The sequence below is a fragment of the Silurus meridionalis genome, chromosome 11 (assembly GCF_014805685.1).
Source record: "Silurus meridionalis isolate SWU-2019-XX chromosome 11, ASM1480568v1, whole genome shotgun sequence".
In the NCBI taxonomy this organism is placed as follows: domain Eukaryota; kingdom Metazoa; phylum Chordata; class Actinopteri; order Siluriformes; family Siluridae; genus Silurus; species Silurus meridionalis.
This window is the reverse complement of record NC_060894.1, coordinates 10,213,016-10,235,398: the sequence shown is the minus strand read 5'-3', so window position 1 is coordinate 10,235,398 and position 22,383 is coordinate 10,213,016. Positions and strand designations below refer to the sequence as shown.

Genomic DNA, 22,383 nt, shown 5'->3' with positions numbered 1-22,383 from the left:
TTAATGAGGAATCCAAAACTAAAATAGTAATGACACCAAATGCTCAACACAATTTTCCAGAATGCAATGAAGCTATATGATGTTAATGTACAAGTACAACGCAATAAGCATGCTGCTGATGTAAGCATTGGCATGAAATTTGGAGCTTTGAAAGCAGACCTGCTTGAGCAGAGCTAGAGAGGCTTCAGGAATAAAGCGCTGCTGCATCACTCAGTATAAATAGCAATGAGGTGAAAGGGAAATCCCATTACAGCTCTATCAGCAGGTAGTCAAATGGCAATCTAATGTAGGATTTTTTTTTAATGAAACCATCAATTGGATGAATAGAGATACAATTAATATGCAATTGGTTTATTTCTCATATTTTACGATAAGGTTTATTTCCTGTGTTTGAATGACATCCGTCCGGCGCATATCTGGCAACCCTGATTCTGACGGAAGTACGGGGAAATCAATCGAGCGATCAGATCACGATGTATTTTTTTTAAAATGTAAATTAAAGTATACATTAAATATAAATCAATGCTGGAAAATAATGATTCAAACGTTTACTGTTTTCTTACACTGAATGTTTTGTAGTACAGTTTATGCTAATCCTGTTTCTGCGCAGCTCCTAACTCATGTTGACAAAACAGGTTTTTCCTACCAGCAAAGCAGGAACATGCAAACCGAGGAGTCAAATCATGGTTTCACTTCCTCACACACTTTTGCCCTAACCCTTGATTAGAAGACACCTCGTCAGCCAGAGGATGTGATGAATAAGAGTGAAATGAGGAGTGTGTTTCTGTTCCACATTCAACAGAAGCGCTTGTGCTTTTATTTCTTCGTTTCACATTTTCTATCCTGTCGATTTCATTTCAGCAGAACCCACAGGTCAGGTTAAAGTCCCTCTACAAGCAGCATGAAAGTCATATGACCACTGAGTAACACTTCCTCAAACTTGCTTCACTTCGTCCCACTGCAACGTGAACGCAACGCTGCAGCAGCTCTGTTAGTGATCCCGCTCTAAAACAGACCTCCTCTGGACTCAGAACCAGTCTGGAAGACTCATGGCAAGTTCACCGCCAAGGAAAACACACCGGAACCATCTAAGATTGACAGAAGACGCTCCTGGTCTACTGCTTTCCTTCGCCCTGTTCACCTGCCTACTGAGGTGTGCACAATGTGTCAAAGCCAGCAACATGATTCTGATAGTTACAGATGATCTGGACGTGGAGCTTGGTGGAATGGTGAGTTTGGGATGTGTTTGTAAGACACTTCCTTTTAAAAGTCATTCCAAAATTTCATGATTAACACAATGTGCCATTTTGTTTCATTTTTGGATGATCCATTACAGACACCCTTAAAGAAGACCAAATCATTAATTGGTGATGCTGGAGTCACGTTCTCTAATGCAGTGAGTACATGTAAAAGAGTGTAGCACCACATTAAGCATTATTCTCTTTTAAAAAGTCATGGATGTGACACTGTTACATCTCTTTTAAATGTCACCTGGAAACATAAAGTGTCACAGTACATGCAGCGTACTAAATGTATAAGATGTACCACTCTGGTGAGAAGAAATGTCCTGTACCTGGTTTTTGTTTATTTTTTATTTTTGGATTGAAAGTTTTTTTTAAAATCCAGTGGTTAATCAACCCGTGATCTTGAAACTCACCCTAATGCTCATGGAAAGGCTGATCATTTTTGTGCACGTTTCTGGACTTCAAAATAATAAAGATAGCGCTCTTACAAACGCCGCAGTGATTACACATGTGTGCGCACTGGTTATCAGTAGAAAAGCCAACTTTAGAACACTGATGCAATGAGATTTTTTTAGAGCAACATATTCAAATCTTTAAAAGTCAAAGCAGTGATTTGCTAAAAAATGTTACTGACAAGTTAGCAAGAAGTCATCGTTGTATGAATTTTCACATATAACGTGTGTGTGTGTGTGTGTGTGTGTGTGTGTGAGTGTGTGCGGGTAATCACAGCTGCCAAGGGCAGGTGAGATGCAAACCAAGCAGAAGTTACAACCGATTCTACAGGTTTTATCAGTTGCGTTTTGATTTCATTAGACTGACGTATGGTTTCTGCTTGGTTGAAAAGAAAGAAAGAAAGAAAGTGAGGTGCGTTACACTTGTCACTTGTACTTTACATCACAGTAAAAATTATTTCTTTACATATCCCAGCAATGTTAGGAAGCTGGGGTCAGAGCGCAGGGTCAGCCATGTTACATCGCATCTGGCACACAGAGGGTTAAGGGCCTTGAAGGGCCTTAAGGGCCACAGAGGGTTAAGGGCCACAAAAGGCAGCCTGGCAATACCAGGGTTTGAACCCCCAACTTTCTCATCAGTAACCCAGAGCCTTAACCACTGAACCTACATCCACACTGGGCCTTCATGGATAAGGATCAGTGAAAACCCCTGGTTTATACGATTTTAATGAATATATGGGATAGTTTGTAATCTTGTCAATATTTGCACGCATGAGTGGAGTAAGTGCATCCCAGTACTTCCTGGTGAATATTTGTATTACATTCAAATCTGTGATATTAGCTGAGGTTGCTTACAGGCGTAATCAGGTAAAGATGAACTATTAAAATTGACTGAAAATACAAGTCTTCATGTCCTCATATTTTCCTTTTTTGTTTTCTCTAACATACGCCATTATCTTTTTTTTAATTGTGTCCAGTACACAGCAACGCCTCTGTGCTGTCCTAGTCGGAGCAGCATTCTCTCTGGGAAATATCCACACAATCACATGGTCCACAACAATTCCTTGTCAGGCAACTGCAGCAGCAAAGCCTGGCAAGCTGGTCCTGAGAAGCAGGCCTTTCCTGTCTACCTCAGCAAGATGTATTATCAGACCTTTTATGCAGGGAAATACCTTAATCAGGTCTGTAATTGTGATCTACATTTGTAAAGAAATTAGTGTTTTCTTGTTTGTGTTTGTTTATACTTGTACTTATAATAAATGTATTCTACTGTGTACCTTTTTTTTCAGTATGGGATAAATGATACAGGAGGTGTTGGTCATGTTCCTCCTGGATGGGATCAGTGGCATGCTCTGGTGGGTCATGTGCTTAATCATCATCCTGTCTCACATTTCTTCAATCACGAATTGTGCACCTGTGAGTGGCCCACATCCTCTCTCATCCGAGCAACGTTTAATTATATATTTTTCCCTTTCTGCAGGTGGGGAACTCTAAATACTACAATTATACACTTTCTATCAATGGGAAAGCAGAGGTTCACAAAGATGACTATGAAAAGGACTACCTCACAGACCTTATTGTAAGTTATTGATGCTTAAAATATCTTGTATACTGGAATATCCAATTTCAGTAGTTCATGTTTAGTAATACATGTCTAAACAAGGCAATTCATTTGTAGTAGTTTTTGTGTAAGTTTTGATATGAAGGTGTCATCCGCTATGTGAATATGAAACCACACTAAACCGCTATTTTCTATACATGCTTCTCTTGCATGGCCAGAGTGTTGCACATCTTTGGTCACTTGCAGAACTGCTGAGCTTTGTTTTCATGTGTAGTCTGTATATTTTTTTTTATTCTGTACATGAGAGAGCCTGCTATATTATTCCACCAATTATCATGTAACCTTATGATGCCACACTTCCTGAACCCTGATATGAACACAAAATGAGGACACAGAGGAATCATGAAAAATCTGAGACAAATTAGCAGCCATAAACTGACCACAACTTATTGCAAAAACACATGTATTCATGCACTTATTCATCTGGTGTTAAATCCAATTCTGATTAATCCGAAGGCTGTCCCAGGAATACTAGCAGGAATATATAAATATTCACATGTACCACACAGATAGTAACCTAATTCAAATATCAAACTGGGGAAGCTGTGGATGTGAGTCAGCCTATTATTAACACATGTTTAAAATAGAATTCTGTGGCTTTTACTATGTATTCTAAGTAGCAAGAGACAAAAAAAAACCCAATCCATGATTACTTTTCGTTCTATGCCCATGTGCCTAATGAAGCTGCGATTTCAGCCACATGAAAAAGCAAAATTTGTAACTGAGAATAGCTCAACTCTGTGAAATTATGTATTGTGCGGTAAACTAAGCAATCCATGTGATTTGTTTAATTATTCCGTAAATTGGATTTTAGTGCGTGTGGTCACAACTTAAGTTGGAAATTAAATCCAAAACAGTGCGCATTAATGCAATAAATAGCTTTAGGTATTGTATGTTTGACTATGGTGCTTATTGTAGAATATAGATAAAATATAGATGTAGAAAGCTTTAGCTTGTCTGTTTTTAAACATCTCACTTAGTAAGATGTAATTGTTCTGTCGTCCTAGTTAAACAGGTCACTGAATTTCCTGGACTCACGAAGTCCCCAGCATCCATTTTTTGTGATGCTGTGTCCCCCAGCCCCGCATTCTCCCTGGACTTCAGCTCCGGCCTACCAGAAGAGCTTCGCTAAAGTCCAGGCCCCACGTGACGGCAGTTTTAACAAAGCTGGAAAAGTATCTAAAGCACTAAATGATGTTGAAGTTCACATTGTTTTATATTGTGTAAATTATTATTATATTGTGTTTATTGTGTAAGCAGTCTGTGTTGTTTTTTTTTCCCCTTCAGGACAAGCACTGGTTACTGCGTCAACCTGTTAACCCTATGCCGAACAGCTCTATCGATTATCTCGACGATGCTTTCCGTAAACGGTATATAAAAATACGTCGATCAACATTGAATGTCATGTGAACTGCTTACTGCATTAACACTTTTTTCTATTGGTTTTATTTAAAGGTGGCAGACGCTTCTGTCTGTAGATGACATGGTGGAGAAGCTGGTAAAGAAACTGGAAGATATAAAGGAACTGAACAACACTTACATTTTCTTCACCTCTGACAATGGCTACCACACAGGTACACTCTTGTCCCCTGCTCTTTAAAATCATATTCGACTTTCATGTTCTACTCTTACACTCCTCTTTAAATTTCAGGTCAGTTCTCCCTCCCCATTGACAAGAGACAGCTGTATGAATTTGACATCCGTGTTCCACTTTTGGTACGCGGGCCTGGCATCAAGGCCAACCAAACTCTGCAGGTCAGTTTTAAAAAGCGTCCAAGTGTGTGTGTGTGTGTGTGTGTGTGTGTGTGTGTGTGTGTGTGTGTGTAAGGTGTAACATTTGTTTTAATGCCTCCTAGGACCCGGTTTTGAATATCGATCTCCCAATGACCATCCTAGACATTGCTGGAGTTAACATCTCTATCTTGGATATGGATGGCCAGTCTTTTCTTCCTCAGCTTGTGAGTGGAGAAATGTTTTCATTTTTACATCTGTATTTTTACATTTTAAATATTTTTGAAAGAATTAACCGGTTCTGTACTATAATACAATTATAATATTGTCTATTACAAAATTGTAATTTTAATTTTTCACATTGGACCAAATATTAGACCATAAATTCTGTGCTTAGTGATTTCAATAACGTTTGTATTTTTTTTTTTACAGAATTATGCACCATAGTTCTGTATCAAATAAATCGATTAGTCTATAAATTCTTTGTACAGTCGTTAGAAGGAAACTTGTAACTTGTAAATATTAGGACTGTAAATATAAAAATCATCTGATTCATAGCAGGTCTTAGAATTAGGTAAATGCAGCCTCAGATGAACAGCAACACATAAACATATTACACTGTGTCACTATTTATCTTACAAAAATAAAACTAAAATGGAGAAGCCATGTGTGAAAAACCAAGTACATATTATTATTTAATATTTAAATCAACACTCTTCAATTCAATACCCTGTAGGATCTTTAGCAGCGATAACCTGATCATGGTGTTTAAGACTTTAGCAGCCTCTCACATCGTAGTGGAGGAATTTTGGTCCATTGTTCTTTGTTCATTGTGTATATGCAGCATTTTTGACACCATTTCATTTGGTTTATTAAATTTTTTTTATAATTTTTCACACACCACAGTCATTCTAGATCTAATCTTTAACTTTAGATGTTTTGGCTCCTTACGATATTCCTCAGTGATGCACTTTTGTTGTAGCAGAGGAGAATAGACATTAATTTTAGCTCTGACCCTGATGTTACATGGAGTAATGAAGATGACCAAGTCTTAAAGTTTACCTACATAACATTTAAATACCTTTTGCTGCATTTGATCATTCGATAAATCTATTAATATAATTTTTATAAAAAAGGTGGTTCACATCGGAATACATGCATTTGACACGTTTCATATAAATTTTTTGTTGTTGTTGCACTCTTCTGGATTGGTTTGTTTGTCACCTCTGTGGTTAGAGCTTGTGTGGGTTTGAGAGCAACTTAACCAGTGTTTCTTTACTCTTTACATTTTTTTTTCTTTCAGGTGAATTAAACCTTACTGACTTGAGTGTTTTTATAAATTGGTGGTAGCGTATTGATTTTTTTTTTCTTATATATTCCATATTGAAATTCAAAATACTAATACCACAGTGTGGTTGATTTATTTGTATAGACAGAATCTGTTGATTTAATGTTCTGTAACACCATGAATGGCTCTAAGGCAAATGTTTATATAAACATTCATGTGCAATTGTTGACATGTAGATTTAATATTTTTTCAATTGTAGATTTAAATATTATGAAGGAAAACTGTTAAATGATTGATTTATCGGTTTGGTTGTCACAATTATCTGTCTGTCTGCTGTAACTGTGGTACTATTCTGTATTCAGGCGCCGTCATTACGCAACGGCACTTCACGTCCCTACTTCTTAGTGGAGTACACTGGTGAGGGCCACTTTACCGAAGATCCTGACTGCCCCAAACTCGGTCCTGGAGTGTCTGTAAGCATTCTTTGTCATTTCACAGCATCTTGATTTGTCATAGCTAAATAGTTTTCCTCACACTTGCGTTTGTCACTTTGGTTCCACAGCAATGCTTTCCAGATTGTGTTTGTGAAGATGCCTTTAACAACACGTACGCCTGTGTTAGGACTTTTAAGGACAGCAATTTGCAGTACTGCGAGTTTGCTGATGATGAGGTAACTACTTGGTTGCTTGATTCAGAGTTAAGCGCTAGTTATGACTGACAGGTTATTACTAGTGAAGGGAGTCTATGTCTCATTCCTTGTGAGGCCTTTGTGCACATCAGTTTTATTGAACTCCCAGCTGAATTGCAAAATGGAATGATACATTTATACATATATATTCATTTAGTTATGTAAATGCCAGCAGTGGATAGTAATGAGTATTTACTTTGTTACTGTATGTATCTTTATTTCAAGTAATATCATACCTTTTAATCCACTACAATTCAGAAAAAGTTATATATACTTAAATATATTTAAGTTCAACAAAATCATGTACGTTTTCTGAAGTACTACATCAAGTACTACATTTACTGTCACTGGAATGAAGTTACAATGGAGTAAATGGAGTACTTTGTCTATGACTATAATATCTATAATATTTGTGAAAGATACTGTATATACAAACAAAAGTCTTTTGATTGGAAAGGGTTGACCTGAGTTTACAGAATAGCTATTACCAGGTAGCAGGGTCCTTTTCTGTTTAGTAAGCTTCCTCGTACAATTAAAACATGTTCCCAGGCAGTGACAAGGATGAGACCGGCATGTGCAAACGATGCTTCACTTTCTGTTATTTTTCTTCTTCTCCATAGTCATTCGTGGAGGTGTACAACATAACTGCTGATCCTCATCAGCTGGAGAACATTGTGAAGAAGGTGGATCCTGCGCTTCTGCAGGTCATGAACCAAAGGCTCATCAAACTTCAGTCATGCCACGGAGACAGCTGTCGAAAATTTCTCAGAGCACACTTACATACTTCTGCTCAATCTAGAATGGTAACCTAAGAATGCCAGGATTTATTATTCATGACACCAAAAATGTTTTTTTTTTTTACAGCCACTGCTGCTATATTTCATTTTAATTAGATTTTATTTTGTATAAGATCAGAGTCTGGTCTTACTTACGTGTGTTAGATTTTTACACTTACATAGATCATATTGGTGAGAAGATGTTGGACGTTGTGAATTCCATTCCTGAGCTGTTAACCCTCTACTGCTAAGCTGTACAAATGTAGTAATTACAAATGTAATTCGCTATACAAGTAAATGTAAAAGTTCAAGATAGAGCATGCACTGCAAATAAAAAATAACGCACTGCACAATGACGGACTGAGGTGATACAGCTGTTCACCCTCTTAAACTTATCAATTATCATTAATCATTTGTTTCAATTATATATAGAGTGAAACTAATGTAAAGATGCTACTTTAAAGGGTAAACTGTGTTATAGGTTAATGTCCATGATTAATAACACTTACATCACTTGTGCCAATTGAATTATTTTAACCATGAAATTATGCAAATAAAAACTCAGGTACCGTTTCTAGGCCTGTTGTTCACACGATTTTGTAATATGATTATATGCATTACAGACGACATGCTTCATGTCAATATATTTTAATATATCTCCAGCCTTAAGCTCTTTATATACAGCGCTAGAAAAGCATATGTACGATGATCACGCCCTTTAAAATGTCAACATATTCATTTGCACTTGCCTGGAGATGTGTATTATTGGGTTCTGTACATTTCTGTACTCAGCTTTGCTGCACTCATTTCTCTTTTATTTCAACCTCTTTGTTTGGTTTTTGCAGGGTTCCTTTGTGTGTGTTTACTGGTGTGTGTCACTATAGAAACTGATTTTATATATATAATTTTTTATGTTGTCTGTTATGTGAGAAAACAGTTGATAAATGGACAGAACTCTGAGGAGGAGCACCAGAGTCAGAGCACTTTTTTTTATAATAGCATTGTTGAATGTCTAGTATTAAAGGATAAATGACATTTTAAAGAATTTATCTTTCTACACATGCAAATGTGCCTTTTGGAAATGAGTTTGCAGGTAATTTGTGGTTTGGTTGATCATGCTTTCTTACCTGACAAGATAATAAAAAAATCCTTACCAAATAAAGTTGAAAATAAAAAAATGTTTAAAATGTAATTTCTTGCATTATTGCTAATAAGTTGCTGTATATAATTAATGATTGAGACATGAATGTGAAAACATAAAATGAAAAATGCGTTATTTTGTAATTATGTATTATGTAATTATTCTAAATGTAATCAGCCAAAATACAGTATGGTTCTGTGAATGTGTGTTAACAGTGAAGAGTATATTAATAGTGAGCTAGACTTATATTTGTTTTTATACATCTAGGGCAAAAAAAACCCCAAAAAAAACCTTTGTGACAGAGTCTACGTTTAAAGAGTATCAAAGCAACACTATATAGCAAATAAATGTTTTTGCTTTTTATTACTTTGCCAAAAAGACAATATTGTAATTATGCATTGATCTAAAAGTGTTTGTTTAATAAGGTTGTAGTTAAAACTGCCACTCTGAAATCTAAGATCAGGACTAGATGAGATCAAGATTGAGATAAAAATAAAAACTAAGAATTGTTCTTAAGATGGAATAAACATTTTTCTTACAAACTTTGAGTCTTGATGCAAATAAAAGCACAAAAAGTCTATCGTTTAAATATTTCATTAAAAAAGGTAACTAAACCTGCAGCCTAATTTACTTTTATGTAAACGCAACATACCTCTGCATCTCTACTCTGAACACTTTCTTGCACTTTTACCTGCAAGTCTTTTCTTTTCAGTTTGATCTTTTTGCTCATTCATTGCTCAACTCTGTGCAAAGTCTTGTTACAGACTCAATCAGATTCAAATCTGAGCTATGAGTTGGATGGATTTCAACACATGAGTGGTTTTGAATCACTCAGTGTTGATGTCCTAATAAAAGAAAAATCTGTAAAGGGAATAAAGTGTTTCCATTGTTCTTATTTTCATTGGGGGCGGTCTATTTAAACTCATCATAACATTGAGGCAAGCAATAACATGACATTTATTTTTTATTTGTTTTATACATTCACATACATTTTTACCTTAAATGAAAGACTAATTAAGTGCAGCTGTTCAAATCTTTCCATAAGTTTATTAGTTTATAGATATTTGTAGACCATTTTATCTTCCAGTGTCTGTATCTCCATCTTCACAGGACACTTGTAGAAGTGCGAGAGCAGCTCCTCAGTGTAGCCGATCAGAAAATAATATTTATTAGGCTGCAGTTTCTGCAGCATCAGAGCACAGATAACTAGCATGTTGCCCCTTCGCTTGATGACCAGTTCGTTTGCGAGGCATCCGTGAAAAGTGCCGAAGATGAAACGCCGGATGAACATGTCTTCCACAGTCCGCTCTGCAGCGCCCCCTTCGCCCTGAAGGTTACCTACAGGAGGGCAGATGATTGTGTTTAAATAATGTAGCACTAAAGCGCATTAGAAAGAGAAATATCAGTTCCTTCATAACTACGTATTAGTCCATTTGTTGAATTTTATTTAGAGCAAAATTGATGCGTTCAAGTTGCCGTTAGGTCTTTTATTTATTACTCAGTAATATGGTGATGGAAATAAACCTTAATACAGCATGTGTAGAAACTCACCCAAACAAAGAAAAACTATTTAGAATTTTTTTATTTATTGCATCCAGAGGTGAACCACACAGCTGTGTTCTCTCCTGTCTAAACAAAATGCACCGTATGGAAATGAACTAAACATCAAAAGCAATTCAAAATTCTATACATATACACCTTGTTACTATAAACTGTTTACATGCTGTTTTTGCATATCTTTTTTGACTGCTGCTATTGCCTTTTTGCACAAACCATTTTGTTTACATTTTTGTTTAATTACAATGGTCACTCCCACACTCAGTACACTGCACTGTGTAATATACAGTAGGTTTACTGGCGGCGTTATTTTGTGTATTTGTCCTACACTGTCTTGTGCTGTCTTTGCACTGTCTGTCTTGCACTGCTTGCGTTAGGTTGCACACGATGCAATGTGGCGAGGACACTTACCAGTCCTTCGCCCTGTGTTTTCTGTTATGTAGCTTTATGTTGTCTATGTAGCATCAGGGTCCTGGAGGAACGTTGGTCCATTTCACTGTGTACTGTGTCAGCTATATATGGTTGATATTGACAAGCTTATCGACTTGACTTCTTGGTATAAACATCATAACTTGACTTGAAATAATCTGATACAGTCGACTTTTGAGTTCACAACTGAAAACCTCTGATGCAATAAACAATGTGGGAGCGTGTCCCAACATTAATATGGTCATGTTTTTTTCATGTTTTCTGTTCTCATCCAATTATTCAAACACTTGCAATTTAAATGACTTGGGGTGAAAAAAATACAAACAAAGTACGCATACTTTGCATACTAGAAAACAAAAGTTTGATCTGCTACGGGTATTTTACGGTACATCTGCTCTGTGATCTCATCTGTTTGTAAAGGAGTACATGTATACCTTATGATAAGGCAAAGTGTTGTGTGTCATGTGGTTGTTCTTGTGCTTATTGTGCCATCAGTAACTTCTTCTTCCTTTTTTCCAAGACAATCCTTTTCATACTCAAACTGTTTTAGTTTCATCTGAAGCACAACCAGCATATTTCCGTGTTTAAATCTTATCTGAATTCATCTCGCTTTGCTAGCAAGCGACTGAGTAACAATATGATTCATTCTGCAAGACAGAACCGCATGACTCGTCATTAATAACGAAAACATTATTTTTCTCGCTGTTAAAAGCGTGTGGCTATCAGTCATCTTCCGTTTCTTTTCTATGATTCTTGCGCTGCAGTTACGGGTTTGTGATATGTAAAAGATTTGCCCTTTCATGAGATAAAAAAATCCGGAACTAAAACCAGGCCTGGCTGAAGAAGTATGACTTACCTGTGTGTTGTGAGAGCCATCCCTTCCTATGAGCTATGTGGTGTGGGTGCAGGGCCTGTTCATAAGTCAGAGGCCTGTCGCCTTTCCCCACTCGAATGCGTGCGGCACGATTCTGCAAATTTAGAGAGGAAAAAAACAAAGCTTGGTGTCAGGTTTTGGATGCTGATTTACAACGAGCAACAGCTACTCATCGCAGTATGCACTTTTTACGCAGTTTACCACACCAAATCAACAAGGGTGTTTAATAGAAATGCAAATCCATATTCCACTCCTATTTCTGAATTCTAATTCTGTTTCCTGCCATCAATTAGAACAAAAGCGGGCAACTGAAAATAACTATATGGGAAAACGTGTTAGGAGACAGATATATATATAATTTAAAAAATAATTCTGTCTTGTTAAGATCGGTGGCATAATGAATTCTGTTCAATTTGAAGATATTATGCAAAACTTGTTTGCCTCTGCCAGGAGGGGGCAGTGTGGTGTTTGGACCCCTGGTGCAGTTCATGCACTGAATGAAAGAGGACTCCCCCCTTTGCAAACCTAAAAACATAAAGAACTTGTCCTGCACGAAGAAGGGTAAAAGACCCTCTGCAAGCATGTCCAAACCTACACAAACTTAACTTTTACTTTACATGTCTTTTTATTTAAACTTCAAGTTATAGTTTTATATCATTGCTGCTCATTTGGGTGCCAATAATACTGAAGTAATAACATCATAGAACCTTACTCACCTTATAGCAAACTGCACTGGTGTTTATGCTCCTTGATCCAGCGCTGAGACTGGCTGCACAACTCAGTTGGCTACAAGAAATCTAAATATTTTCAAACAGAAAAAATATAAAGCTTATTAATATCATTAAACAAATGATGTGTAACATCAAACTCAAATAAATAGCGGATTGGTAACACACAATCTGTATCCCAAATGACTCTCTACTGAGAATAAAGCGCACTATATAGAGTGTGAAAACCCATTACTTCATTGTGACATCTAGTGCACTTGTTTATAGAATGGAGAGATATTTAGGACTCGACCTTCTGTCACCAGGCTATACGTTTTAGATTCACAGAATCTCACATTAATAATAACCAAATCAATTTATTTCAGGAAAGTGTGGAACACAACATTTAGAGGATTACAAAACTGTGAAATGAAAGTATGCTTACAGATAATACTCTTCCGTGTCTGCTCAAGGACGCCGCCATTTTGTTTTCGCTGATTTCATTTCCGTTTTGACTTTTGTGTAGTGTAGCTGCTCAGATGAGCTCATTACTGCCACATAGCGGATTCTTCCGACGTTTAACATTTGCATGAATTTGGTAAACGATTAAATTGTAAAATAAAAAAATATTCATCCTGTTCTTTTCAACAAATACGTATTTAAAAAAAATATATATATATTATGATTTCATATCAAGGAATTAAAAATAAAAATGTATTTTAACAGGCATTTTTTCCACGCCAACAATCTCTCCTCTATAACCAAGGTACTGTAGGAATTGAAATTTATGATGCACTCGATAGACGGCAAAAAACCCAGATCAGTGTGAGAATGACTCTCAATGATGTAATAATTATAGTAGGATATAACAGTACGTGCCACGAGATTTAAAAGGGGTAAACAAAACAAACAAAAAAACCACACACATTATTTTTGTTAATTAAACATAAAAGAGGACAAAACACCGATTATTTCTTTTCTTCCTGAAAAATATTGATCTGAGTGTTTTCACGCGACCACGTGTGTGTGTGTGTGTGCTTTCACAAAAAACAGCGGTGTGTCTAAATAAAACTAACCGCCTGGTCTAGGAGACTTTTAATTTTCGTGTTGTTGAAACCGGAAGTAGTTGTGTAACCCCATGTCCTCCTGATGGTCTCGTATTTTCTATGAGATTGGCGGTGTGTTTTGGTTTGTCTCAGTAAACAAAAACGGTCACAACGTTGAATTGCTTATTTAATATTTAAACAGTATATATACAAATATATATTTATATATTTCTCTGTTGGTTCGTGAACTTTTTTTTGGAGGAGACAATGTCTTCGCCTTTGGAAATGACAGAGTTGTACGATAACGCGTTGCTCGGCATTCTGCAGCATGTTGGGAACATAGAGAATTTTTTGCAGGTTTATTTCGGCTTTTTGTACAGAAAAACAGACTTCTATCGCCTTCTGACCAGCCCGAACGACAAAATGGGCTTCCCACCTGGAGTGGCAGAAAAAATGGTCCTGAAGGTAAATATTCCTGCCTCGAAATCAGCTGGATTTTCTCTGTACTGAGTAACTTTCACCTGTCAGGGAAGATAAGCTCATAGAGTTTATTAATATTTCATACAAAACATTTCATTACAAACCAATAACACGTTTCTGGATATCATGCATTATTTACAGTCTTGGGGAATAAATACTAAGCTTGGTTAGTCTCAATCTCTTTAGATAGATCTTCTATCAATATAAAGCTTTGTAGCTGTTGTCTGTTTCATTTCTATCCTTTTACCACTGCATTTCACCAATTATTTTATTTTAATACTATTTATAAAGTCATACTTTTTGTTTGTGCATGGTTTTATATAAGTTCGTACTTTGTAACTCAAAAACTCCCATAGGTTTACAGTAAAGGAATGTTTATGATGCAAACTCTAATTGGCAAAATTCACACACACACTCTGTCTCTCAATATTTCTTTCGATCAGTCCACATGTATTTGTCTTCCTCCTGTCTTTCTACTTGTATCACTCTGTCACCTGTCTCCTGTCTGTCTTCAAGCTCTAGATGCTTTCAAAATATGAAATTTGTCAACAGTATAATGACTCTGTATATTATTGTTAAAGCTCCCTTTTTTGCCATTTTCTCCAGACCTTTAAGCTGTTTGAGATGATGGCCATACAGGACCGAGAGAGGGCGATGAGACTGGCAGAAGAAGCTCAAGCTATTCCTCCAGTAGTGGAAGAAATCGAAGTTCAGTCACAGGCAGAAATTGCAGGCCATGCAGAACCCATGCAGGAATCTCCGTCAGCGAAAGCGTCGTCCACAGAGCCGGTGCCTGCAGGTGCAGCATCTGCAGATGGAAATGAAGCCAACATGCAGTCAACAGCAGCGTCTGCATCCACGGCCTCTGCATCCACGGCCTCTGCATCCACGGCGTCTGCATCCACGGCCTCTGCATCCACTGCCTCTGCATCAACAGCGTCTGCAATGCCTGCATCAGTGGATGGTTCAAATTCTTCTGTGTCGTAAGTGTTTAATGTGTTTTACAATTTTTCAATGCAGCTGTGTCGCTCCGTTAGAGATTTTAGAACACAGGAAAAACGGTATACCAACTAATGAAATATCAGCTCATTGGAAGCATAATATAGTGTGGAGGAAAACCTGGGAAAAACCTTATTACAACCCCGATGGCAAAAAAGTTGGGGCACTGTGTATTTTATCCACAATAGAACATAGAAAACATATCAAATGCTTAAACTGAGAAAATGTAACATTTGAAGGAAAATATGAAGTCATTTTTAATTTGATGAATGCAACACTTAAAAAGTTGGGACAGGGACAAAAAAAAGAAACAGATGTAAGAACATGGTTGCAACTAATAAGGTTCAATGGCAAAAGGTCAATTATTAAATGATTGGATATAAAAAAAAGTGTATCTTAGAGGGGCAGAGTCTCTCAAGTAAAGACGGGCAGAGTCTCTCAAGTAAAGACGGGCAGAGCTTCACCAATCTGTAAACGTCTAAATTGCACTTTCACAAATTCGCAATTACAGAATATTGTCCCTCATGATAAATTGTGATGGCAGTTGAAATTTTCTAATTTTCTAATTTACAGTCCATAATGTCATCAAAAGATTTAGAAAATGTGGTAAAATCAATAATGGATGCCCATGATCTTTGGGCCCTCAAGTAGCACTGCATTTAAAACTTGATTTAAAATTCGATTAAAGGCTCGATTCTCTAATGGAAATTACTGCACGGACTCAAAAACATCTGTCAAATCAGTTTGCTGTGTCGTTCACAAATACAGACTAAAGCTGTATCCCATTGAAGAAGCCTACTTGTGAACATGCCTTATATGTGAACATAATCCATAACTGCTGGCATCTTCCCTGGTCAAAAGCTCATTAAAAATGTACTGAGGCAAAGTGGAAAACTGTTCTATGGCCAGACAAATCAAAATGTAGTAGGCCTTTTGGAATCCATGGATACAGAATCCTCCAGACTAAAGAGGAGAGGGATCATCTTGCTTGTTATCAGCAACTCAGTTTAAAAGTCTGCATCTCTGATGGTATGGGGGTGGATTAGTGCCTATGGAATGGGCAGTGGGCACATCCGGAAAAGCTACATCAATGCTCAAAGGTCTAAACAGGATTTAGAGTGACATTTGCATCCATTCGGATAACGTTGTTTTCAGGGAAGGCCTGGCATATTTCAGAAAGACAGTGTTAATTTGCACACTGCATCTATTACAACAGCATGACTTTGTAGTGGAGTCCAGCTGCTGAACTGGCCTGCCTAATCTTTCTAGGCATGTACTGACTGTTCATAAAAGAAGAGCAGATCCTACACAGTGCTAGACAAGTGTTGCAGCCATCAAATTAATAATACATATTCTTTTTCTAAAATGGTAAATTTCTACAGTTCATACAAACCATTTTAAATAAAAAAAAAATTTTCAGCATTAAAGTAAAACGTTTAGAAGGAGCGCAAACCTTTTTGCTTTTTTACGTTTTATGTTTAGTCTACACAATATGGACAAAAGTATTGGGACACCTGACTTTTCCAAACATATATGGTTCTTTCTCTGGACTGTTACCACAAAGTGGAAGGCACACAGTTGTGTAGTTGTTTGGTTAAATATATTCTCAATTTATTGAGGTGTCAAATATGTACAAATGTATGCAAATATGTTAATAGGTTAAAAACGGTCATTGTTTTTGCCTGTATTCAGTCCCCTAAACTTTTTAAGGGCCATCGTCTATGCAAAGTACCGATTTCATTGACTTTTTCTGAAATAATACAAATGAATAGGGTGTAATTTTGCATTCGTCTCGACGAATGACGAAATACCGTGTCATGCTACTATCTCTAGTTTAAAACTGTCACTAATTTTGTTTTTGTTTAGCAGGAACCAGACCAGTTTCCAGGCGCACCCAGATAGCTACAACGGTGCAGTCAGAGAAAACTACAGCTGGTCGCAGGACTACTCTGATGTGGAAGTCAAAGTTTTTGTTCCGAAGAACATTGTAAAAGGCAGACAGGTAACTTACCGCACGATTGTTGTTGTTGTTCTTCTTTCGGCTTCTCCCATTAGGGGTCGCCACAGCGGATAATCCGTCTCCATACCCCCCTGTCTTTTACATCTGCCTCTTTCAAACCAACTACCTGTATGTCTTTCCTCACCACATTCATAAACCTCCTCATTGACCTTCCTCTTTTCCCCCTTCCTGGTGGCTCCATCCTCAGCACACGATTGGTGTTATATCAGATTAACTCTTTGGATATTGGTCTTTGTAGTCTATGTACTTTTTTGTTTATTATGAATATACTTCCAGGATAAACTGCCTTTGTTTTAACAGATTTAGCTAACAATGCAATGGCGAATAAGTTGCAAGATTGTAAGTTCGGTTTACTGCTGAAAGCATTCAAAACTTCACATTGGATTAATGTGCATCACCTGGATATTAATTCCGCATTCGTTTCAGACTAACAGTCATAAAAGAATTGCCCCCCGCCTTTTCATATTCATATGTTAATGACCAGCTGTGCAGAAAGCCCACAACTACGTTGATAATGACCCCAAATTAGCTTAAGCCACTTAGCTAATGTCTCAGTCTCTCAAAGGGCTCAATTGAAATCCCCCTTTAAATAAACTCCTCGGAATCGAGCCATTGTCGCTTTTTAGACTCGTTTCCTTTGTGCATGCAGGTGTCTGTCAGCCTTCAGTCCGGTGGCGTGCGTGTGGCGGTAAAGGAGGGAGCGTCTGAGAAAGTCCTGATGGAAGGCGAGTTCACGCACAAAATCAACACTGAGAATTCTCTCTGGAGTCTGGAACCAGGCCACTGTGTACTGGTGAGAGTTATTTTAAGACCATGTTCATGATCCGTTACAGCAGTCAGAGAAGTAACTGACTCTATTCACAGTTGGCGACTGTTTATGTGGGGAAGATTGTGTATTCAGAGATGGGTTAGATAAGTGCTTAAGTAGATATTCTGGGCACCCTGTTCAAATGGTGCAGATCGGTTGCCAGTTTTTTTTTTCTTTTTTTTTTTTTGGAGAGGAGCAGCCGAGACAGGGCTATTTATTTTCAAAGCATCTACACACTGGCCTTAAACTAAAAAATAAAATCTGTAATTTGGATTAGTATTTACAAATACAAATATGATATCATCTCTTGATACACTATATGAACAAAGGTTTGTAGGCACCTTACCATTAGATGTGCTTTTTGAATACATCCTATGTCACATTTAGTCCCCATTTGCTGTTACAATAACCACTATTCTTCTGGAAAGATGTTCCACTAGGTTTTGAAGTGTGGTTGTGAAGATTTGTGCTCATTCAGCCATAAAAGTGTGAGCAAAGTCAAGTACTGATGTAGATTGAGGAGCTATTTGGTGCAGTCAGCAATAAAAATCATCCCGAAGCTGTTCCATAGGGTTGAGGTCAGACCTCTCTAGCAGGCCACTCAAGACCTTCTACTCTAACCAATGTAAACTATCTTCACAGAGTTTGCTGTGTGCACACAGTTGTTTTCCTGGAACAGGTTTCGGTCTCGTAGTTGAAAGGAGATTGTAATGCTACGGCATCCAAGAACATCGTATACTATTGTGAGCCTCCAACCTTGTGGAAAAGCCAGGTGTCCCAATACTTTTGTTCGTATAGTGTACATGCAAATAGAAAGACGATAATATGCACCGAACAGTATGTAACACTATATTGCCAATATATGCCCATGAATAGCCAGTCATTATCACAATAAATACAACAAAGGTGTTTTTTCTTTTGAAGGAAAAATAAGGTCTATATTCCTCTCTGTATAGTGCTCATGTCTGTAGGTCTTCAGTTTCAGTATTAATTGTTCATCATACATGTATCATTCCACACCAATTACATTTTGAATGAATTCTTTTATTAGACACATTTGTATGAATGCTGTTCATAGACCTCAGTTCAGCATTTACCACAGCCATTCCTCAGCACCTGATTGAGAAGCTGAGCCTACAGGGCCTAAACACCTCCCTCTGCAACTGGATCCTAGACTTCCTGACTGGGAGACCTCAGTCAGTCCGGATCAGGAACAGCATCTGCAGCACCAACACACTGAGCATCGAGGCCCCCCAGGGCTGTGTGCTCAGCCCACTGCTGTTTACTTGGCTGACACATGACTGTGTAGCAATGCACAGCTTGAACCACATCTTCATGTTCGCCGATGACACAACCGTGGTGGGTCTCATCAGCAAGAATGACGAGTCAGCATACAGGAGTATGTGCAACAGCTAATGAATGTAACAAAACTAAAGAGATGGTCGTTAAATTTTGAAGAGCGCAGATCGTTCATTCTCTACTGATCATCGAAGGATACTCCATGGAGATTGTCAAGAGCTCCTTGGTGTTCATCTGGCAGAGAACTTCCCCGGTCACCCAACACCAGCTCCATCAGCAAGAAAGTAGCAACTCTATTTCCCCCCACCTGACCACGTTCTACAAAGGGACCATCTAGAGCATCCTGAGCAGCTGCATCACTGCCTTGTTTGGGAATTGCACCGTCTCGAATCACAAGATCCTACAGAGGATAGTGAGGACAGCCGAGAAGATCTTTGGAGTCTCTCTCCCCTCTATCATGGACATTTAGACCACACGCTGCATCCACAAAGACATTTGCATTGTGGATGCCCCCACACACCCCTCACACACTTCTTTACCTCTCTACCATCATGAAAGAGGTTCTGAAGCATTTGGACCTCACATCCAGTCTGTGCAACCGTTTTTTTTTTTTTTTTACTGAAGCCATCAGGCTCCTCAACACACAGAACTGAAACTTGCACACACACATACACACACACACACACACACACACTCAAACACACACAAACAGGTCCGTCTGAAGTTTGCCAGTGAACACCTGAATGATTCAGAAAAGGCTTGGGAGAATGTGGTGTGGTCAGATGAGACCAAAATTGAGCTCTTTGGCATCATTTCGACTCGCTGTGTTTGGAGGCAGAGAAATGCTAAATACGACCCCAGGAACACCACCCCCGCCGGCAAACATGTAGGAGGAAACTTTCTGCTTTGGAGCGGTTTCTCTGTAGAATCTCGGGTGAGAACCTCCTGGCCTCAGCCAGAACACTGAAGATGAGTCATGGATTGGTCTTCCAGCATGACAATAACCAAAAACATACGGCCAAGGCAACAATCTGATGGTCTTGTAGCCCATTCCAGCCTTGTGCAGATCTACAATCATGTCCCTGATGTCCTTTAAGAGCTCTTTGGTCTTTCCCATGGTGGTGGAGAGGTTTGAATGGAAAGGGTTGATTCTATGACAGGTGTCTTTTATACAAATAACGAGTTGATTTCAGTAGTTCTTTCCAGGAACAGGACTAATTTGGGTCTGTGGAAGTCAGAATTCTTGCTAATTTGGTATGGGATCAAATACTTATTTCACTTGAACAAATACAAATGAATTTTTAACCTTTTTTTATGTTTATTGATATATATATTTTTTATTATTCTGTTTCTCTCTGTTAAAATAAACCTACCATAAATATTCTAGACTGTTCAGTTAAGGGGGTAAAGAGGGTAAATTTACAAAATCAGCAGGGGATCAAATAATGAATTCCCCCACTGTATACATACAACTGTTTACATGCTGTTTAGCATCTACTTGATTGCTGTTATGTACAGCTTTTTGTGTTTATATTTACAAGTACACTGTGGGTTTTTTTTTGCACATCGAACTGTATAACACAATAAACAGTAGGATTCCAGGTGGCGCTATTCTGTGTTTTGTGTATCTATCCTGTGTTTTCTGTTTGTACTGTCTTTTGTTTGCACTAAGTTGCACACGATGCCCTTTATATGGCTAGGACAACTTTCTCTACTCCTTAGCCGTGTCTTCTGTATGTAGCTCTATGTTGTTTATTGTACCACCAGGGTTCTGGAGAAACGTTGTTTAATTTCACTGTGTACTGCGTCAGCTATATTTGGTTGAAACGACAATAAAAGCTACTTGAGGCTTTAAGTCTCCGAGATCATTTTACATTAGAATAAATGAAGCACTGCTTATAATGAGCAAGCAGATTCACAATTATTATATAAGTTCAGTTGTTTGACATTTTGTTCAATACTTTCAGGCAAACCGATGATGTGCCATCTTTTATTTCTACTTTATTTAGCTGTCTCTGAATAAACACGGCGAGGTATGGTGGACCGCCGTGCTAAAAGGCGAGCAAGAAATCGATGTAAACCAGATCAATCGCGAGCGCTCCATGACCACCGTGGGCGAAGAGGAGCATGCCGTGTTGGACCGGCTCACCTTTGACTACCAACAGAAACTGCAAGGAAAGCCTCAGAGCCACGAGATGGTAACATGAGAAAAAGACAACAAATCATTAGAGCTGGTGTATTGGCTGCACTTCTGACAGCTTTCCCTGTTTTTTTTCTTGTGTGTGTGTGTGTGTGTGTGTGTGTGTGTGTGTGTGTGTGTGTGTGTGTGTGTGTGTGTTCTAGAAAGTTCATGAAATGCTGAAGAAGGGCTGGGACGCTGAGGGCTCGCCGTTCAGAGGCCATCAGTTTGATCCGTCCATGTTCGACATATCACCAAGCGCTGTTCAGTTTTGAACCTTCTGTGAATGCTGTTAGAGAAAAGCCAAAAAAATCTGCCTCCATCCTGTATATATACTAACGTGTCAAGCACTCACAACTCCGGCATTTACAGCACGAAGGACAAGACAGAACTGCAGAATTTAAATTGATAAAGCTATAAACACTCAGATCAGATTCCCAAATGGCATGAGGATTTACTCAAATCAATATACATTACTATTTTCAGTGCTATTGCGGTAAATACACTGTCTTAAATACATGGAATCTGTTTTTTGTTAAAAAAATAATAATAATAATTAATTAACTGAAGTAAACCTCCAGAATATTCTAGATGGAATGAACTACATAATGGGGAAATATATTACAGGGGGTTGGGTATATGTGTCATTCTGCAGTTCTGCACATCACTATGTGTTCTTGAGCCTTGTCAAATAGTTGTCAAGTTTAGGAGTTTTGAATTTTTTTTTTTTTTTAAAGTTTTAGAGGTTCTGGGTTTTATTTCTGCTTCTCATTAAGCGGTTTGCTTTTGTGTTCCTGAATTTAATAAAATACATTACAAAAAAAAGAGTGTCCTTCCTTTAATTTAGTGTTATTTGAAGGGGGAAAGCTCATGAATGAGTATCAGGTTATTATTTAAAAAGAAAAAAGAAAAGAAATTGTAGGCTAAATATTTTGCCTTTCAAATTGTGTCTTGGTTCCATCTTGTTTAATAGTTCTGGTGCCAAAAATCCCTCATGACTTGAAAGAGCACATTAACTAGGCCACATGAACATCCATTTGAAGA

At 37.9% G+C, this 22,383-nt stretch overlaps 3 protein-coding genes across 4 annotated transcripts; 2 read left to right on the top strand and 1 right to left on the bottom strand.

The window, feature by feature from the left end:
* Positions 1 to 412: 412 nt before the first annotated feature.
* On the top strand, positions 413 to 8,373 carry gnsb (glucosamine (N-acetyl)-6-sulfatase (Sanfilippo disease IIID), b). The gene is made up of 14 exons (XM_046861478.1): positions 413 to 491; positions 862 to 1,229; positions 1,337 to 1,396; positions 2,674 to 2,877; positions 2,986 to 3,051; positions 3,177 to 3,275; positions 4,325 to 4,492; positions 4,605 to 4,687; positions 4,773 to 4,891; positions 4,969 to 5,072; positions 5,174 to 5,275; positions 6,699 to 6,809; positions 6,899 to 7,006; positions 7,645 to 8,373. The coding sequence occupies exons 2-14, from the start codon at positions 1,050 to 1,052 to the stop codon at positions 7,834 to 7,836; spliced, it is 1,596 nt and encodes a 531-aa protein (XP_046717434.1). The 5' UTR covers positions 413 to 491; positions 862 to 1,049; the 3' UTR covers positions 7,837 to 8,373.
* A 1,514-nt stretch (positions 8,374 to 9,887) lies between these two features.
* Positions 9,888 to 13,099, bottom strand: mrps24 (mitochondrial ribosomal protein S24). Its single transcript, XM_046861487.1, has 4 exons — positions 12,954 to 13,099; positions 12,518 to 12,598; positions 11,784 to 11,895; positions 9,888 to 10,279 (listed from the first exon to the last, which is right to left on the bottom strand). The coding sequence occupies exons 1-4, from the start codon at positions 12,990 to 12,992 to the stop codon at positions 9,996 to 9,998; spliced, it is 516 nt and encodes a 171-aa protein (XP_046717443.1). The 5' UTR covers positions 12,993 to 13,099; the 3' UTR covers positions 9,888 to 9,995.
* Positions 13,100 to 13,625: 526 nt separating this feature from the next.
* Positions 13,626 to 22,163, top strand: nudcd3 (NudC domain containing 3). Of its 2 annotated transcripts, none has more exons than XM_046861480.1 (6): positions 13,626 to 14,019; positions 14,641 to 15,017; positions 16,900 to 17,035; positions 17,703 to 17,846; positions 21,170 to 21,358; positions 21,504 to 22,163. In XM_046861480.1, the coding sequence occupies exons 1-6, from the start codon at positions 13,822 to 13,824 to the stop codon at positions 21,612 to 21,614; spliced, it is 1,155 nt and encodes a 384-aa protein (XP_046717436.1). In that variant the 5' UTR covers positions 13,626 to 13,821; the 3' UTR covers positions 21,615 to 22,163. The 2 variants fall into 2 exon arrangements, with proteins under 2 accessions (XP_046717436.1, XP_046717437.1); XM_046861481.1 differs by having other exon boundaries at positions 13,627 to 14,019; positions 16,903 to 17,035.
* The last annotated feature ends 220 nt before the right edge of the window (positions 22,164 to 22,383 follow it).

Excerpts from the sequence above, each read along its gene's own strand:
- gnsb (XM_046861478.1), top strand. The coding sequence starts at position 1,050 with ATGGCAAGTTCACCGCCAAGGAAAACACACCGGAACCATCTAAGATTG. Across the intron at positions 4,688-4,772 it reads GACGATGCTTTCCGTAAACG|GTGGCAGACGCTTCTGTCTG; the intron begins GTATATAAAAAT and ends TTTTATTTAAAG. Across the intron at positions 7,007-7,644 it reads GCGAGTTTGCTGATGATGAG|TCATTCGTGGAGGTGTACAA; the intron begins GTAACTACTTGG and ends TCTTCTCCATAG.
- nudcd3 (XM_046861480.1), top strand. The coding sequence starts at position 13,822 with ATGTCTTCGCCTTTGGAAATGACAGAGTTGTACGATAACGCGTTGCTC. Across the intron at positions 15,018-16,899 it reads GGTTCAAATTCTTCTGTGTC|CAGGAACCAGACCAGTTTCC; the intron begins GTAAGTGTTTAA and ends GTTTTTGTTTAG. Across the intron at positions 17,036-17,702 it reads ACATTGTAAAAGGCAGACAG|GTGTCTGTCAGCCTTCAGTC; the intron begins GTAACTTACCGC and ends TTGTGCATGCAG.
- mrps24 (XM_046861487.1), bottom strand. The coding sequence starts at position 12,992 with ATGGCGGCGTCCTTGAGCAGACACGGAAGAGTATTATCT. Across the intron at positions 11,896-12,517 it reads CCAGTGCAGTTTGCTATAAG|AATCGTGCCGCACGCATTCG; the intron begins GTGAGTAAGGTT and ends CTAAATTTGCAG. Across the intron at positions 10,280-11,783 it reads ATGGCTCTCACAACACACAG|GTAACCTTCAGGGCGAAGGG; the intron begins GTAAGTCATACT and ends GCCCTCCTGTAG.